Source organism: Erithacus rubecula (genome assembly GCF_903797595.1).
Source record: "Erithacus rubecula genome assembly, chromosome: 2".
Lineage (NCBI taxonomy): Eukaryota > Metazoa > Chordata > Aves > Passeriformes > Muscicapidae > Erithacus > Erithacus rubecula.
This window is the reverse complement of record NC_136685.1, coordinates 15,315,228-15,336,249: the sequence shown is the minus strand read 5'-3', so window position 1 is coordinate 15,336,249 and position 21,022 is coordinate 15,315,228. Positions and strand designations below refer to the sequence as shown.

Here is a 21,022-nt window from a genome sequence, read left to right as displayed (position 1 = left end):
TTACCAAACTCAATGTGAAAAATATATTGTGGCAAACCATTACACATCCTACCTTTCTATTATATACAGAAGATTAATTCTACTTAATAGGGTTTGGATCTGCATGCTAGTCAGATATAAAAATTCTTTGACAATTAAATTTGATTATTGAGTTTTGCCTTGTACAGTAATGATAAGTTAAAGAGATTACCCTTGACAATATTTAGGAGATATTCCAATAGAGCACAGGTATTCTTTCCCATTCTTAAGCACAAAGCAAACTGTGCTGGCTGATTGCAGAGCCTTACTCTGGAACACCACTTAAGCTGCAATAATGTTAAATGTGGAAAGAGATTCATACCAGCTGAATACGTGTCTGCAAACAAAGACAGGGCTAGCTACTAATCCAAGTACCCCAGGAATGCATGGCTTGACTTGAAAAAGGCTTTCCTATTGCAAAATAGAATGGTTTGAATTTTCTTTTTTAGCAAATGATCACAGGCAATGAAAATTAAAGCACTGTGTACCTTTGAAACACCAGCAGTCCCTGAGTCAGTGCACTGCATTGTTGTTTTGTCAGGAATGAGCCCCAGGAAGGCTTTCAGTGGCACTGCAGCCGTGCTGCTCTAAGTGCTTACTGCTGATACTGGCTCAGACAGCCCAAGATACATGTGAGCAGAAAATCCATCACAGAAACTAGATATTGGGGAAGGGAGAAAAACGAGTCTCCAGTTATCAAATACCTCTCAAATAACTGTACACTCACAAACCAAGAACACATTTTTTCTGCCAGCTTTAAAAAATATTCTTTCTGATTTGGATGACAAAACTGGTTTGTTTTCTGTTAGGGGTTCATAGTGCCTAAGGTGGACATGAGTGCCCAAATTACTGGTTTGTGCCTAAGGAAAAGCACACTGTGTTCAACACACACTTTGTCCCTCAAGTATATGTGAGCAGGACTAATGCAAAGATACGTGTGCAATATTTAATGTAGGATTTATTTCTCCAGCAACACCTACATTCTTCTCTTCACCTGTTCCAAAAGGAGGTTAATAAGGGCTTCAAAATGGAAATTCTAGTCCCAACTCTGTACCCTCCCTCACCAGATGCAGCAGCAAAATCTCTTTGATGTCAATAGAAAGAAAATAAACTGCACTGTTTGTTGGGAAGTTCATGTTGCTGTATTCCAGATACTGTGAAAATCCACCTGGTCTTTCGCAGAAGGTTTCCCTTCTTTTTTATTTAGCAGCACAAAACAGCTTTTCATGCCCTGCCTTCACAGTGGAATGGGTGAAAACCATGTGGTGTGTCTCCAGCATGATCAGTGCACAAATCACCTCACCTGTTTCCAATTGTCTATAAAGTAGGTGCTTGTGGCTGATGCTGCAGGCTAGACTCCAGTCATTAGAGAGGAGCAGAGGCTTCACTAGTCTGAAATCAGGTGTCAGCCTCGGGGTGACACCAATCATGCCCCTGCTGTGTTTATGTCCCTCCAAGGATTGCTGGTCTAGAAAATGAGCTTAGGCTTGGAGCAGTCCCAGTGCACTCATCTATGGTGTACAATGTTCTCCACCAGTTTATCTTCCATTTTTATGGACATTGTTGCTGAAGCCCTGGTTTTCTTGCATCCTTACTATTTTTAGCTACAGTTTTAATAAATTTTGACATTATCTATATCCAAGTTCCATTATACATCCAGCTTCCATTTTGCCTGGAAATACCCACTTTTTGAGACATACCTCTACCAAGGTAGTTGGTAGTGGTCAATCTCACACGTCAGTTTGGAATCTACTATAATGTGATGAGTGCACCATTTCTCAAAATCCTGCAATGCCAATGAAAATCAGTTACTTTCTGCATGCAGATGTGTAGGCCAGTGGAAGAAAAACACTACAGGCTGTCTCCATATCACATCCAGCTTGGCTCTAGCATTCGCAGAGGATATTAAATGCTAAGGTGAGAATCACCAAGCTGATACCATGGGATGTCCCAAGAGCTCAGCAAAACTACACCTACCTCTGATGTAACAGTCTGCAGGAGTGGAGGAGCTGTGAGAGATAGAGCCTCTGGATATTTCTATACCAAAACAGATCCAGGAAACATACAGCAAGGAGACAAAAAGGATTAAAAGATTTTGCAGCTATTACCTTCTGCTGCTTTTCAACTTGTTTCCAGTATTTTATCTCAAAATATTAATCTCATTTCTGATAAGAATGCTGTCCTTGTTAAATATACGTATTTCAATCAATTACTTGCTGAAAAGGCAAGGGATGATGTAAACCAGAAAGCAGGGTAGACAAGCAGTCAATTCATACACTTGGAGGATCCTTGGTACATGGAGATTTATGTGAACATTTAACATTTCAACACAAAGGTAAGTATTTATCTTTTATTTATGTTTCACAATTGCTTAGAGCATTGCATATGTGCTTTCTGGCTTCACTAAAGACAAGCTAAATACAAAGGCCCAATACTATTACAATGGATGGAAACTTAATGTCCACTGAAGCCATTGACCTAATTAAATATATAGAGCTACCTAAATGTATTAACAAAGCTCTGCCTTTGAAGATGATATTGCAATGCCTATTTGAGAGTATAAAACATGCTCCCACACACACATGGAGTATCAGTGACACTGATGAATGAGTATTAGCATTTCAATGATGAAATGAGGAGACATGAGTGAACACCACCTGATACTGTAAATAAGCATGATTCAGAGAGAGAATGAATAATTTTCTATCTACAGTCTAATCATGACCTCAGTCGTGACCTGAAAAGACCACTTTCCTTAGTGATTAGATCAGAGTTAATCCCACTGTGGCATGCACCCAGGTGTGTTGAACTGAGATGAAGTGGTTATGTGACAAATGCATAATTTTTAATATTCAAAAGCAGGACCAGGCATACCTTGCAAACTAAACTCAATTTGGGCACAGCAAGAATCCATTATTTTTAACTCTTTTAACCAACCACACCTGAAATTCATGCAGCACATTTTAATACCTTATCAAGGTATTAAATTTATTGGGTTTTCTATAATTATTCATTACTAGAACTGCTTTGTGATCTTTAAAACTGTTTTTTCAAGAAGATATAGGTGGTGCTTTATGTGTCCAGACAATCAGAACACTACTGGGGCTGGCAAGTACACGGCATTTTGCTGATAAAGCAATAGTAATTCACAGTCCTAAGCTGAGCCCTCCAAAGACCAAATACCATGGTCACAATGCAGCTATTGCTGCTGCCTAAACTTGCTCCATATAAAAGTGCATTTCATCTCTTGATGCAGTTATCCATCCCCACCAACTCAGCTATACAATTTTCAACTACCTGACTTGAGACTTTGTTGTTTTGTTCTTTAAATTCACCCACAACAATAATCTCTGTTCCCCAGTAGTAATACACTTCAGCACCTGAAATGTTTATCCTTAAAGCATGAAGGAGAAAAGAACTAACCACATGCTGCAACAGGGTGAACAGAGCAACCTCCTGCAGTCATTCAGGACAGCTGTGTTCTCAAGAAAACAAACAAAAAAAAAAGCATCTTTTAAGTCTCAGATCTCAGCCAGACAAGATATCATCATGAATCTGCAGAATACATACAAGGTCTGAGGTCCAGCAGACAGAGTACCTGGGCTCTGAAATCAAGGATAAGCACAACAGCAGCAAATTGTTGTAATATCTTGATCCTGCAGCTGACTGATCCCACAGACTATTGAGTGGGTCGTAGATCCTGAATCCCTCCTTCCCTGCACTGACCCACAGGGCCATGGACCTTCTGCCACATGCAGAATCTGCAAGCCTGGTGCTGGCTGCAGGCCTGACAATCACATTCCTGTACAGAATCATGGAATCATTAAAGTTGGAAAACACCTCCAAGACGAACAAGCCCAATCTTTGCCCAAACACCACCAAGGAAACTAAACCACAGTACTAAATCCAGTCGGTCTTGATCACTTCCAGGGATGGTGACTCCACCACCTCCCTGGGCAGCCTCCAATGTCTGACCATCCCTCCAGTGAAAAAATAAAAAATTCCTCTTCATGTCCAAGCTGAACCTTCACTGGCACAGCTTGAGGCTAACTTTGGTATTTATTAGCATTTATTCATTGAGATGCTTCCAGATGTAAATACATGGCAATCACAATGGGATTTTGTACATCTCTGTTCTACCAAAACATTTAAGAGTAGCAAGTGCTCTCTGAAGAGTCTCACTCATGCAGCAACATTGAGGTCTGATAAGAACAGCTATCTGTGATATATGTGTTCTTAGTGTCAGATTTAAGAGACACAACCTCATCTCAGAATAATACATACCTTTCTAAAGTACAGAAATTTCCCCTAATTTTGCAGTAGCCATGAATTTTATTTCAATATTATACTTTGTAACTGGATGGGTCCAGTGATGGGTCCACTCTCAGGAAAGAACTGAAGCAAGTGGACTGACTTTTGGTGCACTTCTGCATACCAATAAAAACACTGAGCAATGGCAAGCTGAAATTTTATGTACCTAAAAAGGCACAGTATTTTCAGGCATGGTATTTTGTACTATAAGTATTGTCTCTCTCATATCAATGTGAAAAGAAAGCTAAGTCCAGAAATATTGATGACGTATGGGGAGGAAGCATTTCTCATTCCATACCTGAAAACTGCTACTGATCTTCCCCCTGGCTCTGCATCCTTTGAACTACTCTGAATTGTTTATAGAAATCGCAAACAAGGAACAAGTCATTTACACTCCTGGAGCATAAAGCTCTGAGCCTTGATTACATGTGCAGGGGTTTAATCAGGGTTGACTGGGGGTGTGGAGGTAAAGCTATTTTGAAGATTAATTAGTTAATATTTGTATACTGATTTGAAGATGTGAGATACTAAATATTTTTATGGGACCCAGCTAATGGCCTTAACTCTTTTAGCAATGCTGATGTCAAGGCCTTGAAAAGTGGCCCATCTGAGTTGTTTTTATATAAACCTTTGGAGGTTGTATCGATAAAATGCAAAGATTGAATTTTCAGATTTGATCCCAAACTCTCTTCCGTTTCTGCCAAATCCTGCCAGCAATTGATACATTTCAAAACCATCAGTAGAAAGGGAGGGTAGTGGGATAACATACACTTTTATGTCCTTCTGATTCAGCATTTGGGCTTAACAAAGATGAGTGCCTTACACGTTACAAACATAGTACATATGTTCTCGTGACAGCCCACTGAAGAAAGCCATGAGCTTCCATATTCATTTTGCAGAAGAGATGCTCTGAAAACCCTAGGTTTTTGAAAATTTGGACCTTTCTCCTATCCAGGTGGCTAAATCCCACAGTGGGATTTAGGTGCATAAGGATTTTCTGGATCTCAGCCTGTGTGACTTGCACAAGGTCAAGCACAGATCATACCTATGCTGTAAAGGGAGAAAATAGTTGCAGGGTGCTCTAACCACTGCTTCATTCCTCCTTTCCTATAACAGGCAGGTGAGCTCCCATGTTTTACATTAGGACAGTCATTTTTAAATTAGAATTAAGGAGTTTAGCTTTATTTAGTCTCATCAAAAGTCAAATCCATGCTGAGGACCTGAGGTCATGAGGAGACATAAACACAATCTCTTTCTTAGGCAAGCACAGAATGTAAAATCACAGGGGATATTCAAACCTTGGGATGTACCAACTGCATCCCTTTTGTATACCCCACAGCAGCTGGCCAGAGCACAGCATCAAACCCCAGGAGGAAAATGGCTATTCTGACAGCCACAATACTGGTGTGCATCTGCCACTGTGAGAAGGGGAGATTATGAAAGCAGGAAAAACAATAAAGGTGGCACACTGGTGCCAGTCTGATATTCCAAGATCCATCCTCAGGAAAGTTAAGAGGCCTCTTGGCATATGGCTTCAGCTGAGACCCTGGGTAAAATAAAACCCCAGGGTCTCCAGCCGAAAATACAAATGACAAATAAAGAGGAATTTCTGGAGGAAAGAGAATAGAGTGAGCCACCATGCATATAACTGGCATTTAAAATCAGAGAACAAATGGGAATCTTGTTATCATCAATTATGACAAAACATAATGTCACATAAAAGCTCAAAAATGTAAGAGACAAGGTCCTTTGACTAAATATGCTCTAGCTGCATCCAGCACAAATTACACAGGCTGGAAAACTAAGCAGATTCTTACAGGATCAGGTATTATGTGAAGTGTTCAGGATTTGGGTTAATGAATACAGCGTTCTCCAGATGTTCCATCATTGTTCCAGAGTGGGAGGAAAACTGGCTGCAGACCAAATCAAATTTTTATACTCCTCTTAGATAGTGCCAGACACTAAGATTTCACCAATATAACATCTGAGGCACAGAGACAACGCATCATGGTTGGATAACCCTATATTCAATCCATTTTGCTGAAGACAGGACAAATAAACTAAGAATCAGAGCATTCAGTGAGTCATATCAAAGGTATAAATTGAAAGTCAACACTTGTACTGCATATAATCTAGCTGAAAAAGAATTTATAGTCTGGAATTTCCCATTTAAACATTGCTGCTGCTTCTTGCAAATATACTCCAAATGCTAACTTTAAAAACTGCCAGTCCTTTCGAGTTGGGTTTTCTGCTTACTTTATAACATCTTTAGGATGCACATCCTTCTCCAGAGTAATGGAGAGTTTGAGAAAAGAAATTAATTGCTAAAAATGCCTAGTTTGCTTAGAAATAGTGCACCATTTAATGTTTACTAAGGAGCTAAAAATCAGCTTTATTTTTTAAACATTTCATTCTTTTTTTGTTAACAGAATTAAACAAGAAAATTTCTGGGATATGCAGAAACAGAGATCACTAGACAAAAAAGGCACTCAGCATAACACTCTAGAAATGCCTAAGAGGTGATGACAGGAATAAAGAGTCAACATCTATATTGGCCAACAGAAACCCACCACAAGAAATAAACCAAGCTTTTCAAAAAATACACAGAAAATAACAACCATTTACAAGTGCATTTTAAGCACATAGCTGAGCAATAGAGAAATGGATGATAGGGGAAAGGATCTATTTGGGCAATGGGTTTAAGTTTTGAGGCTTAAAAGCAGACTGGATGAGGTCTGTGACTGCAAAGCTAAGATCCAGTTCAGTTACATTAATCTGATTTGGTCCACACTTGTGCTTAAACTGATCACTTAGCCTAAAGGATTGAAGGGGTGTATGTGGGTGGGTGGGTGGGTGTGTGCATGTGTGCTTGCTTCTGGGAACACATCCATAAGGCCTAAGCACCTGCACAGATGTTTTTTACACCCTCTGAAAGCAGGTCAGCAGTGAGCATTCACTGAGCATGAAACAACATTAAACTATAAAACATTCTCTGCCTGCTGCTGGTGAGGATTTCAGGTTTTTTTCAGTGTGGCACAAGCAAGTATCTGGGAGTACTGTAGCAATATTCAAGATGAGGGTTTGATGTGCTATTTCATATGTGGCCTTTCTCTACTGGCACACATCTGGGGGTGATACAACAGGAGAGAAAACAAAAAGAGAAGATGCCATTGGACTGCTGCCCAAGAATAGATCCTGGCTGTGGACCCCAAGGGCTGTACCAGGGATGCAGAAAAAACTTTTGTGGCTTCAGGGAACAGCAGAACCTGGAGGCAGGAAGCTGCTGCACTATCTGGATAGGCAGATGAGACAGGAGATGTGGGACAGCTGACAGAACACCATGTGTGGAGCACATACCAAACTGAGCTTCTGCTAAGCCTTGGGCTGCATCTTCTCCAGACTCAGCAACAACCTGGATCAGGACAGTAGGAACTCAAATATAGTCACACCACTCAATACATCCGGAAATTCATCCAGAACATAGTGCTTAGAAGATATTCCCTTATAAACCAAACCTAACCAAACAAAACAAGATAAAACAGATTTAAAGAAACCCACCAAAAATGTTTAAACTTTAAGGAGACTGAGAAATTCTCACCTTCATTTATTTCAAACCTTTCACTTCTCCAGTTGCAGAAAATTGTCATGTAAGTGAAACAGTAGTGACTGCTTCTTGAAAGGAAAAATCATTTGCATAATACAAAGTAAGAGTTTCACAAAGCCTATTTTTATGATTTTTAACAATGTAGAAGATGATAAAGAAGGTGCTGTAGGCTTAGAAATTTAGACTACAGGTCTTGTTGACCTGTAGGTGAAAGATTTGAACTGTATGTATTCACCTGGGGAGTATCTTACCTTTCAAGCATAAAGCATGTTCTCTTCTGCCTGCATTTGACTAAATAGATCTTGAATTTCACTCAGCTCTAACTTGTTGGTTTATTTCTTTTTAAGTAATTATTTACAAGTTAGACTTCTTGAGAGTAAACTATCCAAGGAGTTACAATCCCCTCTCTTGAAATGTATGTGATAGATCTAATTATTTTTCTGTAAAACTACAACCAACCTTCTAAATAATGACAATCATTAGAAAACATTAAGGTATGTCACTTCTAATCTTTGCCAACTGCTGATAACATTTTATTACTGCTTAGAAAGGTTGATAAAAGCTTGTAATAGATTTAGTGAGGGTGAAAGATTAACAAAAAGGTATTTATGACAGAGACACTAAAACATAATATGTTCTCTGTAAACACTCAAAAAAATCCCATCCCTGTGACATTTATAGAGGTTGGTTAAGATACAGTTTTTCATCTGCACAGTGAAACCAATAGCAAGTTCCTACATGCTGGGGAACAAAAAGCAAGACAGAAAGGGAGAGGAACACATTACCTTTGCATGTCTCATGTCAAAGCAAGTGAGAAAGTGTTCTTCAAAAATAAACCATCTGAAACCACTGAAGGAGCTCCTGGGAGTGCTCTTTGACCATTTGGACAAACCCCTTTGAAACTACTGCAAGGAAAATTAAAAACCAGACTGGATAAGAAGGTAGTATCTAAGGGATATATCTTTAAGCCTGACCTTAGCCCATACCCCACACCCCAGCATGAGGGGACAGACCCTGCTGGGGCTGAGCACCACAGAGCACAGCAACTGAATGCACTAACAGGCACTCTGTGACAGGCTGGCAGGATGGACATCCAGGTTTTCCTCCTGCTCATCATTCACTGAGAAAAAGTGCTGCCAACAACAGCCCAGCATGTCTCAGGATGGAGAGATTACTAAGGATGGAGACAACTGCAAGAGCATTTGGAAGCAACCACATCCCTCACCAGCACTGATCTGGTGAGAGATCCCATCCTCTGAAGATGCCAACCTTGCAGTGCATGGCAAAGACTCAGTGGCTGGTGCCTGAGATGAGAACATGCATTCCTGTGGCATATTAGAGTCTGCCTCAAACATCTGAGCATTTTTCCAGTCATAGGGGCTACTTGCAGGTACTAATTTAATGGATGGCAGGACCAGCTTGCTCCTCACTTGAGAGCAGCCTCTGCTGAGGTCAGTGTGAAGGACCTGGTGCAGATGAGAAGCAGGTGCCCAAACTCATCAGTTACAATCCTGGGCCAAGGATGTGAATGCAGGTGCCATGGCAGAGAGCTTCAGCTGTCCTAGCTCAGTCCTGACCTGCAGCTGCCTGCTCTGCCTCTCCCTATGTCCCTAGTCAAGGAGATGGAACAGGAGGGTTCCTCTGGCTTCCACAAGCCTGTGACTCACCTTTGTGAAATAAACAGAGGTCCATTCCAATAAGATATGAGTCACAGCATGCAGAACATCCACAATGGGACATCAGGGAGCAAGCCAAGATACCAGGAGTGAGCTGGAGCAGACACTGGGAGCACTAACTGGTTCAGATTACCTACCTTAAGGCAACACAGCAGGACTAGGTGACCTGGCAAGGTCTTTCCTGACCTGATTCTGCAACACCCTCCATAAATAATCTTCTCTGTTTTTTTGAAAACAGTGGGCCAATATTTAACAGCACTCCACAAATGACTGACACCACAAAAATCATTCACCAGGAATAAATGACCAGCCAGATCAGAGTGAAAACCAAACACATTTAAAAATATAAACAATTTCTGTGCTGTGCGTGCCTTGACACGTCTATAGCCAAATATACATACACAGTCTGCAAACACATTAATGTGTGGCTCATCAGAGAGGTCAAACTGTGGTGAAGCAGAATGAACTTGTGGTGAATCTGAGACAGAGCCACTGTCTGCAGCCTGTGAAAATGTTAGTACATTAAAGCACTGCAAAGTGGATGATAGATTATAGAACCTGTGAATGCCCCAAACCATTCCTCAAATGCACTACAAAAAACACTCATTTTAGGGATGACTCATGGCTTTCATGTTGAAAAATGGAAAATTATTTTTAATGTCAAATGATGGTCAAAGCTAAGGTTGTTAGTTATACCAGAAGATGTAAAACCAAACCTGACTCAGGTTTGACTGTATCTTATTGTGTCACAGCCAACACTCAGCTCAAACACAACTTCTGAGATTAGGTTATGTAGTGGCACCTTTTTCCCTCATTCTTTCATACATTGGAAATGAAAAAAGCTGGGAAAAAATATTTCCAGGCTATATAAAGATACACAAAGAGCAATAAGAGTAAACAAAAATCTCGTGTTTATGTGTTGATGTAGTGAGTCAGAATAAACATGACAGCTTTACCTGAGAAGTTAGAGTCTGAAAACAAATGTCTTATGTTTGGCAACAGGCACAGATTTTTAAAAGAAACACCAAAAATAAACTTAGCAACATACTTTACAACTCCCACAGGTAAGCCTCATTCACCCAGGCAGACTCACCAAAGTCAAGAAAAAAGCAGAATCCTGTAATGCTGGGTGCTGAGCATCCCTCAGGCCCTGTATTCCACACCCTGCCTGTATCCCACACAGCTGACACTTGAAACCTGTCCCCACAGGGCTAACTTGTTCAGACAGCCATCATTGTCCTGAATACAATAACAAATTAGAAGTTCAGCAAAGGCTAGCATAGTGAGCTAAACCCACAGAGCCCACAAAGGATAGAGACTGGGAAAAGCACAGTTATTTATTTCCAGCTTTCATACACTGGGCAGCAGCTCAGGCAGGATGTGACATATGACACTATGGCAAGGACTTGAACCTCATCAGGAACTGCTGTCAGCCTCCTCTATCTCTATTCTGACCTCTGTGACACCTGAATTCCTTGTGTATGATCCAGAAACATGATTTTCTACCAGGGTAACAAGGAAGACAAGGGGATTGTGAAAGACACTACTAACCCTGGATTGTGGTAATGGAAAGTTAATTCCACATAGTCTAAACCATTTGGGAGTAGACAATGGATAGAGTACTTCCACCTGGCAGAAATTCCAGTTTGACTATGACAAACCTACTCATGGAAGAAATAGAATGAAATTTTGAAAGCTTGATATTATGAGTAACATACATTTAATCAAAGAATAGATAAAAGATCAGAAGAACCTTGAAAGCCACAAAAACTTCCATACTGTCAGTGTTCTGAACAAAGCTAAATATCCTGAGTTGTAGGCCATCAGATGCAAAAGCATAAGATTAGCAGAAAAATCTGGGTAGGCTGGATTTAGTTGGATGTCTGGCCCCAACCTCAGATAGAAGCAATATTTCCATTTTTATCTCCTAGTTAGAAGGTACCACAACACAAATTAACATCAAAAACACTGGTCTTTTGTCTGTATCTGCTTGATTCAATAAAATTATAATGGTAACTTCACCCTTACATTTAAAACCCCCTTACATTTCCCCCTTACATTTAAAACCAAAGATCAACAAGCCAGAGGTCAAACCATGAGTTTTTAAATCAAGACTCTTTGCTCCTGAGTGCCAAAACATTGTTTCCTTCTAGCTTGGGACACAGCAACATAGGCAGAGTTATGGCTTGTACTAACCACAGTCAGAAAAATGTCATCCTGTCTTTTTTTCTTTTTTTTTTTTTTTTTTTTTTTTAATAATACAGTCATTTTAGGAAAATATGCTGAAATAAATGCATTCAAGAAGGAACCAAATAACTGTCCTTCCCATGGTTGTGAACTCTAATTTTTGCCTCTTGTAGTGTAGTATCATTTCTTACACCTCAAGTATCACACATTCACACATTCACTAATGGTGTGTTTCAAGCTGAGGAAAGAGAAGTATTAACATGGGTCTCTGTGTGTTATTACTGGTGGGTTTTATTAGAAAATAAATGACTCTGTGCAATATACCTGGTGGCTTTTGTTAGAAAGCAAATTAAACCGTAATTCTCCAAATATTACTGGCTAAATGACATGGGGATTATTTTATCCTTCACTGAGTTCAGTTTGGTATCTTTTGAGGTCAGTGAGAGTTTTTTCATTGAATGTTGAAATACACCATAATGAATCAATAATTATCCACAGTTGTTTGATAGATGGGACCTCTGCTATGTTCCACAAATATTAAGAGAATTTTCTGCTATTTTACTCCCTTTCATTTTTTCTACTACTCTGTGTGGACACTCTCTGCTTGTAGCCAAATTTCCAGCAGAATTTTTTTCTGTTTAATGAAAGTGATCATTCATTCTAGAGAGGTTTCCTTTCTCTTGGTGGCATCTTAGCTGTTGACAAAGTCAATGTTGTTTGAGGAGTCAGGGCTCCACACCTGCTACCCTTAGGGTGGGAATAAGCTTCCTAGAAGGAATCACTGCTGGGGGTGATGGAATAAGCCCTGGAAGGTAAAACTCTTTCATTCCCAGCCTAGGGAGTCCCCTGCCCCTTCTGGGCCCATTCTCTACAGTGTCCTTGCAGCATCATCTCTCAGTGTTACTCACATTAATCTTCTTCCACTTCTGCTTGAAATGGAAAAAAGCTGAAAAATAATGGTTACCCTACTACATTTCTTGAAGGGGAAAAGTCTTTTAACTTGAAACATTTCCTCATTATTACTTTCTTTCTCCAAGTTTCTTCAGTTTCATGAGTTAAGAGTACATAATTTTAGTACCTCACCTTGAAGGCAATCTGATCCATCAGCAGAAATTTTATCTGTTTCCCTCTTGCACACATGTAGTACAGAAGCATATTGGTGAGAAAAGAACAGAAGAAAGCATATACCTATCAAATATGCTCAGGCTTGCAGGAGGAGCTACCAACCATCTTTCTATATACAAAAGGCAGAGCTCTTCAAGGAAAGCTAGAACATGTCAACTTCTTTCTCTGTGCTCCCCCAAAGCCCTGGAAAGGAGCAAAAAAAATGAGGTTCAAGGTACGTTTTGTATTCCTGTGTGTGCACAAGAACCCCCTGCCTTGTGCTGATCAACTGAACATTTTACATTAGTATAGTTTTCCTACTTTTACAGCTGCCTTTCTGTCCCACAGTGTGCACAAGTGGCAATATCTGCTGATATGGGAGATCATGAGGACTTAGTTGTTACTACACTCTGCCTGTATACCAGTTTTCAGAATAGGTTTTTTATGCTAGCCAACATTAGAAACCATCCTCAGTGCAAGCCAAGACAAAAGCAAGGAAAAATACTTATTTATAAAATCCAAAATAAGCAACAGAGTTGTAGAGATTTTTAACATACGACTAGCAAAAAGCAAATAAAACTTTCTCTAAAATCAAGTCCAAGAGGCCCACCATCATCTCTTTCCTTCTTGTCTCACTTTGTATCTAACTGCCAAACAAGATCTAAACCACATCTGACCCACAGGGACAGTGTCTCAGAGCTGGTGTACACCCTGCATCACAAATATATATTTGCAGAAGGGAACTTACAGCCAAGAAAGAAGTTTATCTTATAACTCTGTACTCTTTCTTGAAGTTTAGCATGAAGGCTCATTCAAATTCATCTCCCCTCCTTCATTCAGGTGCTGGCTTCAATGCCATCTCCCTGGATTATTTACTGGCCTAACATTTTCAAATGCAAATCTCCCTTCAATAGGCCAGGTGCAAATATCTCTTATCCTTTACTCAGCTATCACTAAATCATTAATCCACAGAGGAGCAATACACTACCACTTATCAAGACAAATCTCAGTGCGAAGCTTTTCCAGGCTCCAAATTTCTTATTTCAAATCAGCATATAGATATATAATCACAGCTCATGCTAACATTAAAGTATGATCTGTGCTTTTGGAGTAGAGGTCTGTGGGATGATTAATGCACTCCAGCTTCTCCCTGAACATTACCATGAGCCTGATGTGACATGGCCACCAGGCCTGGAGCAAAAGCAGAAAGAGTCCTTGTTGTCCAGTGTGAGAAGGACAAGAACATAATAGATCTTCAGAGTTTTAGGCTACAGGAAACCCCAGCATCTGCAACAGAGGATCTGAATAGATGTATTCTTCTAGCAGATTCTGACATGTATTTATTAATACAACATGAAAAAGGGGGGGAAAGCCACAGCAGAATCTAAGCCTAAGAATGTCTTAGCAGCTCCAAGTCACTCATAAAAAATTCTAGAAAGTCAGATGGGCTGTGACTTGCAGGTGCCCTTGGACAGCCCCAGAGCACAGCTCCTGCCTGAAGCTGACCCAGAGCAGGTGTACTGAGTATCAAAAAGCAAGCCCTGCTCAGCTGTGCCTGCATCAGCACCTCAGCCCCCACACATCACCTGGCCCCGCTCCAGAGACGGGTTATCTGAAACCAGACCCTGCACCAAGGCACACTCAGTGTGGAACTGTGTGCTGAGTCACTCTGTTTGGGGCTGCCCCCACATTTAAAAACATTTTGGTTATTGATCTAAAGATTCATGACTCACAGGCTCAATATAGCACCGGTTTTGAAAGACTGCTTTGTTCTTAGAAGTGACACATATGGTCTCCCCAGGGCAGCCACCCTCCTCTGCGACACCTGCTTCCTCAGAAGAAACTCCACAAGGAGTTGAAGAGATGCACAAAAATTAAATAACAGGGAAGTGTGTTGTGCAGCTATCCCTCCATCCATACACTCTTTTCTAGCCTGCAAGGCTCAGATGTGGCAACATTATCCATTCTGTGGTGCATCACAGAGAATTGCCATAATGACTCTTCTCACTTCCCAGGAGATGGAACCGAGATCTCCAGGACCATAAGGGATCATTCAGTGTGTGAAACTGTCTAATTGAACCGCTTTAAACCAAAAGAAGAAGTCAAATTGAACTCTAAACACCTAAAAATGTGACCTTGACCTAAAGAAGCCCTCCCTAAAGCCACGGAAATAATTAAGGGCCAGACTTCAAGGATCTCATCTAATTCATATACAGAAGCAGCAGCAGCTGCAAGTGACCATGTTCAGAAAATACAAGAGCATATTCTTTCATTGTGCTCTAGCTTACTTTCCTTGCCTAGGGAAATTCATTTTGAATGTGTGATGTCTCTTTGAATTAACTGGCACGAGTTTTGTAATCAAGCACTGTTGAGCCAACAGGAAGACAAGGACTTATGGTATTTTAGTGTGGAATACACACAAAAAAAGCCAAAAAATTGGCCCAATATGCTGTAAAAGACCACAATACAAGCACTCATTCATACAAAAATTAAGTATATAATCACATGATGAGCAAAGGACTTCATATGATGGTATACAAATTTAAAACACATACAACCCTATTTAAATAAACTGCACACTCTGCTCGATTCCAAAAAAGATGAAGTTACAGTAATTGTCACTTTCAGTTTTATATAATTTTCCAAATAAAAATGTGAGAGTTGCCATTAACTAGTACTGACAATGCACATACAGTACACACATTTGTCAATTTCATTAACCTTCCAAATTAGGTATTCACGGGGAGCTAATGGCAGCATAACACATCATTACAATATTCAATGCAATTTCATGGATATTATGTATAGGGAGAAATTTTAGGCTCTCTTGTTCTTACAGCTGTTAGAAAATATTATACTTTGCAAATATCACATTAGTGATCGGCAAATGCTAAATAGCAGAATCTGAATAGCTTGAATTATGTCCCACTCTCCCTCCTCTCCTCATCAGGAATGGGGGTTGCCTCTATTTGTGTCATATTTGGCCATAAGTAAGAAGTGCAAATCATCTGCCCGGACTTTCCACCCTCTTCACCATTGCTATTACAGCATCCACAGCCCAAATTAGGATCCATGAGATTTGCTCTTAATTTACCCATTAACTTTCTTGATGACCTTGGGCAAATCACTTAATTTCTTGCATCTGCAACAATTTCTTCTTCACAGGGCACAGTGCAGATAAAATCTATTACGGATCATGAGGGTCTGAAGTACTGGTGGAAGGGTTAATTTCCTCCTCATAACTCACAAGGGAGTTTTACTACAATGGGAAGAGGAGGTCTTCCAGCTGGAAATGAGAGTGGGAAGGCACTGGGTATGAGAAGCAGAATGTGGGCAAGTGTGGGAATAAGAAGAAAACAACAGATACTTTGAATTACCTAAATTAAAGCTTATTTGGTGACAAGGTGGGAGAAAGCAAGTGCCTCTTCAACAGAGAAGCAAAATGAAAGGATCTTAAATAAAGGAGTATTCTTAGGAAGTCAGAACGTGTGGGAAAGTAACTTTGTGGTACACAAAACAGAGAGATGGGTCATAGGATTTTACATTTCAAAAAATAACATGTTCTTACCATCAGCAAAGGAATGTGAAAGAAGAGGATTGTCCTGCAAGGCCAAAAGAAGACAGGAATGACAAAAAACAGATTTTTCAGCTTTGATGCACTTTAAACGGTTTTCTATTCTAGACCTCTTTGAATTCCTCAAACCAGTCATATTTGAATAAAGTCAGCAGGACTGAGCCTCATGGAAATTGCTCTAGCTTGAGCAGAAAATCCTTTATTCTAAGAACTTTGAATTAGAAAGTGTTTAGAAAACAAATAAGGCATAGGAAATTATCAATATTTTTCCTTCTGATCAGCATTAGTGTTTAAAAAATAAGAATCAGCAGCAGTTATGGCAAAAAAACCACCTGTGTTTAACAAATGCACTCCATCCCCTACAAAAATGGTCAAGTTACCCAAAGCAATTTTGAGATCTGCCTGTCTGCTTGATGCTGTACTCCCTGCAGACCCTACATAGAGCTCAATATAAAACCTGCTTACCTTGTCAAACAGGACTAGAGCTAAATGCCCCTACAGAACTCTTTACCAAAGGAAAGGGGAGTTCTCTATAGGTGGCAGCATGGTGGACAGTGCTAGCACAATGCTTCTAACCCATTTGGCTATGTTGCATCTTAAAATATCTGAGGTTCTCTATTCATGGGAAATGCCTTGGATGGACCAGCTTTGCAACAGCCAGCTCATGTTAATTTGAATCACTTTGGTTTGCTTTTCTCACTGTTGCTCTCACTGCCAAGGGCTGTCAAAACACATTGTCCTGCTTTCAGAAAAGAGCCACATACTGTGTCATGGAGGGATACAAAACACAGCTGATAAAACTGCACAGAAGAGTTCAGCTGTCTTCCCAGCCTATGTATTTAAATAGCATTCTCCTATAGAAGTGGTTTGTGCATTAATTTGTCTTTCTTCCCCTCCATATGGAGCACCTGCTTCACTTAGCCACCTCATTTTGTATTTAGTTTTTTTCTTTTAGTTCTTTTCCATTTTGAAGACTTGAGTAGCAGGAAAGTGAGCTTTTAGTCTTCTTCCTCTCAGAAGAGTTAAAGTTGTCCATCCAATCGGTTCTGGAGGTTTAAAAACTTTACATTGGCAGACTTTTATTACTCAGTGTCTCAGCTTCCTATTGTAACATACAGAGAAAATATAGAACAAGATGGGTGACTCTGCATCTCCAATAATATGTAGAAAAAAACAAAGTAATGCACCAGCTTCTTTAAATTCTGGCCAGTAGAAAACTGTCTGATACTAGGACAAAAAAATTAAAATAGCAAACTATATAAAAATAGCAAAATAAATAGCAGCACTTTTTTTCTTATAGTTGGAGATTTAACACAGACAGCAAAAGAGCAATCTTTGAGGCAGGAGAGTGGGAATATTTTTAATAAGGTGCCATGCCAATTTGGCTTGTTTTTCCTATGCATAAAGTATTCTGGTGTCCCTTAAATTAAAAAAAGAAAAAAAAATTAAAAGTTCCAGCCGGACAGAAGTGCCAGCAAATGTTATAAGCCAGTGGATAGTGGGTGGGTGGTGTGAAAACGTTTCATAACTGCTAACAGCAACCCTGTTGTGAACCAAACAGCTGTGCACAGAACACAGGTGTGCTGCACAACAAGGGCTATTCATGCCTTCCCACAGGGTGCTGGCCAGGTTTGCAGAGCCACAGCTGACCACATAAAGCATCGAGGATGGAAAAGGCTGGGAGTGAAATGTCCACTGCAAGTGTAAACACCGGACACCACACAGGCACACACACACACACACACACGTACATTTTTAGCATGTTTTGCTCACTGCTGTAATGAAAAGAGGTAAGGAAAGCCTATTCTACTGTGGGAAGCAGAGAATATAATGACATAGGAAGTTAATAGGAATGTTATGTGCATGAAAAAATAGGCAAATAAAACAGAATTGGGATACGGCACAAGCCAAAATATTCATAATTTAACTGAACATGTTGTTCCAATAAATTCTTTCCTCAATGTATCAAAGACATTTGTAATTATAGAAAATGTAGAAGATATTCCAAATAATGCTAGTGTAGGGGTTATAGATTCTCTTTCCTTCTACAGAACCTCCAAGAGAGAAGACAAATTTCAGGAAAGTAAAATATTATGGTTAAAAAACAAAACCATTTCCCTTTCATATGCTCCTCATAAAGTGTTTTTGCAGCTTTTCTTCCACAAATATCAGTGCAGTAAAAGGTTGGGGGGATGGTTGAGGGTTTTTTCTTTTTTTTTTTCTTTTTTTTTTTTACAGGATTTTTAGGGAATGCTTTAAAAAATAATTCAAGTAAAAAAAGGAACGGTAATAGGAACCCTTGAATTCTAATTCTGGATATAGAAATCCTGCATTAGGCATTTCACTTGAAAATACAAGCAAATATTATGATTCAGTTGCAAAAGGTAGAATACCTCTGTGTAAAAGCAGAGGACTGCCTGCCCAAGCAGATCTTCTCTATCTATTGTACCTATTATGAAAAGGTAATTATTTGTTAAAAACACAGTCTCCAGATACAGTATTTGTAGCCACATGGTGCTCATGAGGAATGAATGTTTTCCAGTTGTAGGTACAGAAAAGCCACCTTTCATGAAAAAACATGGCAATGAAAATGCAGCATACCATAACCATGATGCTGACTAATATCTCCACATTTAAAATTCTCACCAGCCAAGGTGAAATGCCAAACAACACCAGCTTTGACACAGCAAAGCCCTGTCTAATTCCTACCAGTGCTGGTATTCCTGGCTTCACTTCTGCTTTCAAAACAGACTACAAGTTATTGAGACCGAACAAGGTTGATGTGTCAGCTAATAAAGTGACACTATGATACAAATATGATATATCTATAATAAAGCAAATAAGTGACCCTAAAAACATAGAAAATCTTCCAATTCTTCAAGTACCCTTTTTCATGAACACAGTGAAGAGCCCTAGTTCCTCTTTCGCATGATAGCCCCATTTCAAAGACATTTAAATATTGAACCAAAAATCCTGTTTGCAGCGGATGTAGGGCCTCATACAACTGTTAGAGCAGAGCAAGGGCAGCATCAGAGACAGGTTCACATGTGGCTGCAGCCACACATCTCTGCTCCTGGAGCAGAGACCTAGATGTGTATCTGCCCAACGCTCAGTGGCTGTCCCACCCATGAGCAGCAGCTGGTGGTCAGCCTCCTGAACCACACATCAGAAAACAGCACACACGAGCCCTGCTGTTCGTGCATTATGGCCACTATCTGGGGTAAACTGAACATCCTCTCTCACCAACTACAAAGGTCTAGAGAAATGCTTTTATCACATTGTTATTTTTGCTTTCCTCTGAGATGGCCCCAGCTGTCACAGGAAAATGGGTCCCAAGATGAACCAAGATCAGCAATTTGCATGTGCGTTTTTGGTGCTGTTTGAAGAGCTAATTAAAAATCCAGTGTTTGCCACCATTAGAACACTTGCAGCTGAAAAATGGCCTGCAGGTCTTCACTCACCCAGCGAGCACTGGCAGCTGTGCTCCAGCGGGACACGCATTTCTCATTAGTCACAATTTTGCCCATAAACCTCAAGAAATTGAGCCATCTCAGGAAACAGGAGTGTAGTTCACACTCTACCTCTATTAAGTCCCTGGTCTCTCTGCCAAGCTGGTGAAAAGTGCCTGAAGTGTCTGATCACACAGATTTGGGCTGAGATTCCCAATTTATCACCTCTAATCCAAAAAATATTTAACATATTCAACCACAGGAGTTAGTTCTGCTCCTTCTCACTTATTCCTACATGAGTCTACTGATGTTGCAGGTATTCAGTCACACTTTCTTGTCTATAAAATATGCTGTAGAAATTTAAGTAGTACTAAGGCAAAAATAGTGTAAAGATTGGCTAGCAGCTTGTAATTAGGAACATTTCATTCGTCACAGCTTACTTAGAAGTGATTTACACTTGCTTCAAAATGTTGAGCAAACCTGAAGCACATGCTTAAAAAATTCTCAGATTCCTTTTGGAGATCTCCCTGTAACTGACAAACCTAGCTTCTTTCCAAAAGCACCAGAATTTGATGTCTAACAACTGAATTATATCTATCTGTCTTGCAACACTGCTGTAAGCCAGCATCCTGCATTTAAAGAGTCACTGAGCAAATTACAGGACCATTGGATCTACTGTCTCAATAAATGCTGGTACTATACTGGAACCTACACATTTGGCATATATATGATGTAAACTGATACAATGATAACAACCTTGAGAAAGGTTTGCAAAAACTAGAAGAGCTGAGGTTCTGGACTGTCATATTTGTAAAAAAAAAATTGTTTAAACAATGGCATGGCTCTCCATTTATTCAATTGCCACAGGTTTACTCCAGTTATGCTTGAGCAAAAGCAAGACCAATTCCAGTCAAACAGACCTGACACCTTTAAAAGGAAACCTTCACATTGACATTCTCATATTAAACCTTCTAATCAGTCTTACAGAAACCCTATTTTTATGCTTTTTCATGTGGAAATGAATGACTTGCTGTTCTTTTGTGTGATAATTTAGCTAAGCAACAATTATTACTTTGTGTCCTCAGCTGTGGAAAGGACA

General features: G+C 39.9%; 1 protein-coding gene across 2 annotated transcripts in view; it reads right to left on the bottom strand.

The window, feature by feature from the left end:
* Positions 1 to 21,022, bottom strand: part of LOC306813077 (uncharacterized protein) — a 211,985-nt gene that overhangs the window by 9,290 nt on the left and 181,673 nt on the right. The window contains exon 8 of one of the 2 annotated variants that reach the window (XM_079328117.1): positions 10,720 to 10,848. The exons of the other annotated variant lie outside the window; for it this stretch is intronic. Within the exon in view, the coding sequence (XP_079184243.1) occupies positions 10,753 to 10,848 (96 nt within the window). The 3' untranslated portion in view covers positions 10,720 to 10,752. Of the gene's footprint in view, positions 1 to 10,719; positions 10,849 to 21,022 lie in introns of those variants that run through there. 2 annotated transcript variants of the gene reach the window in all.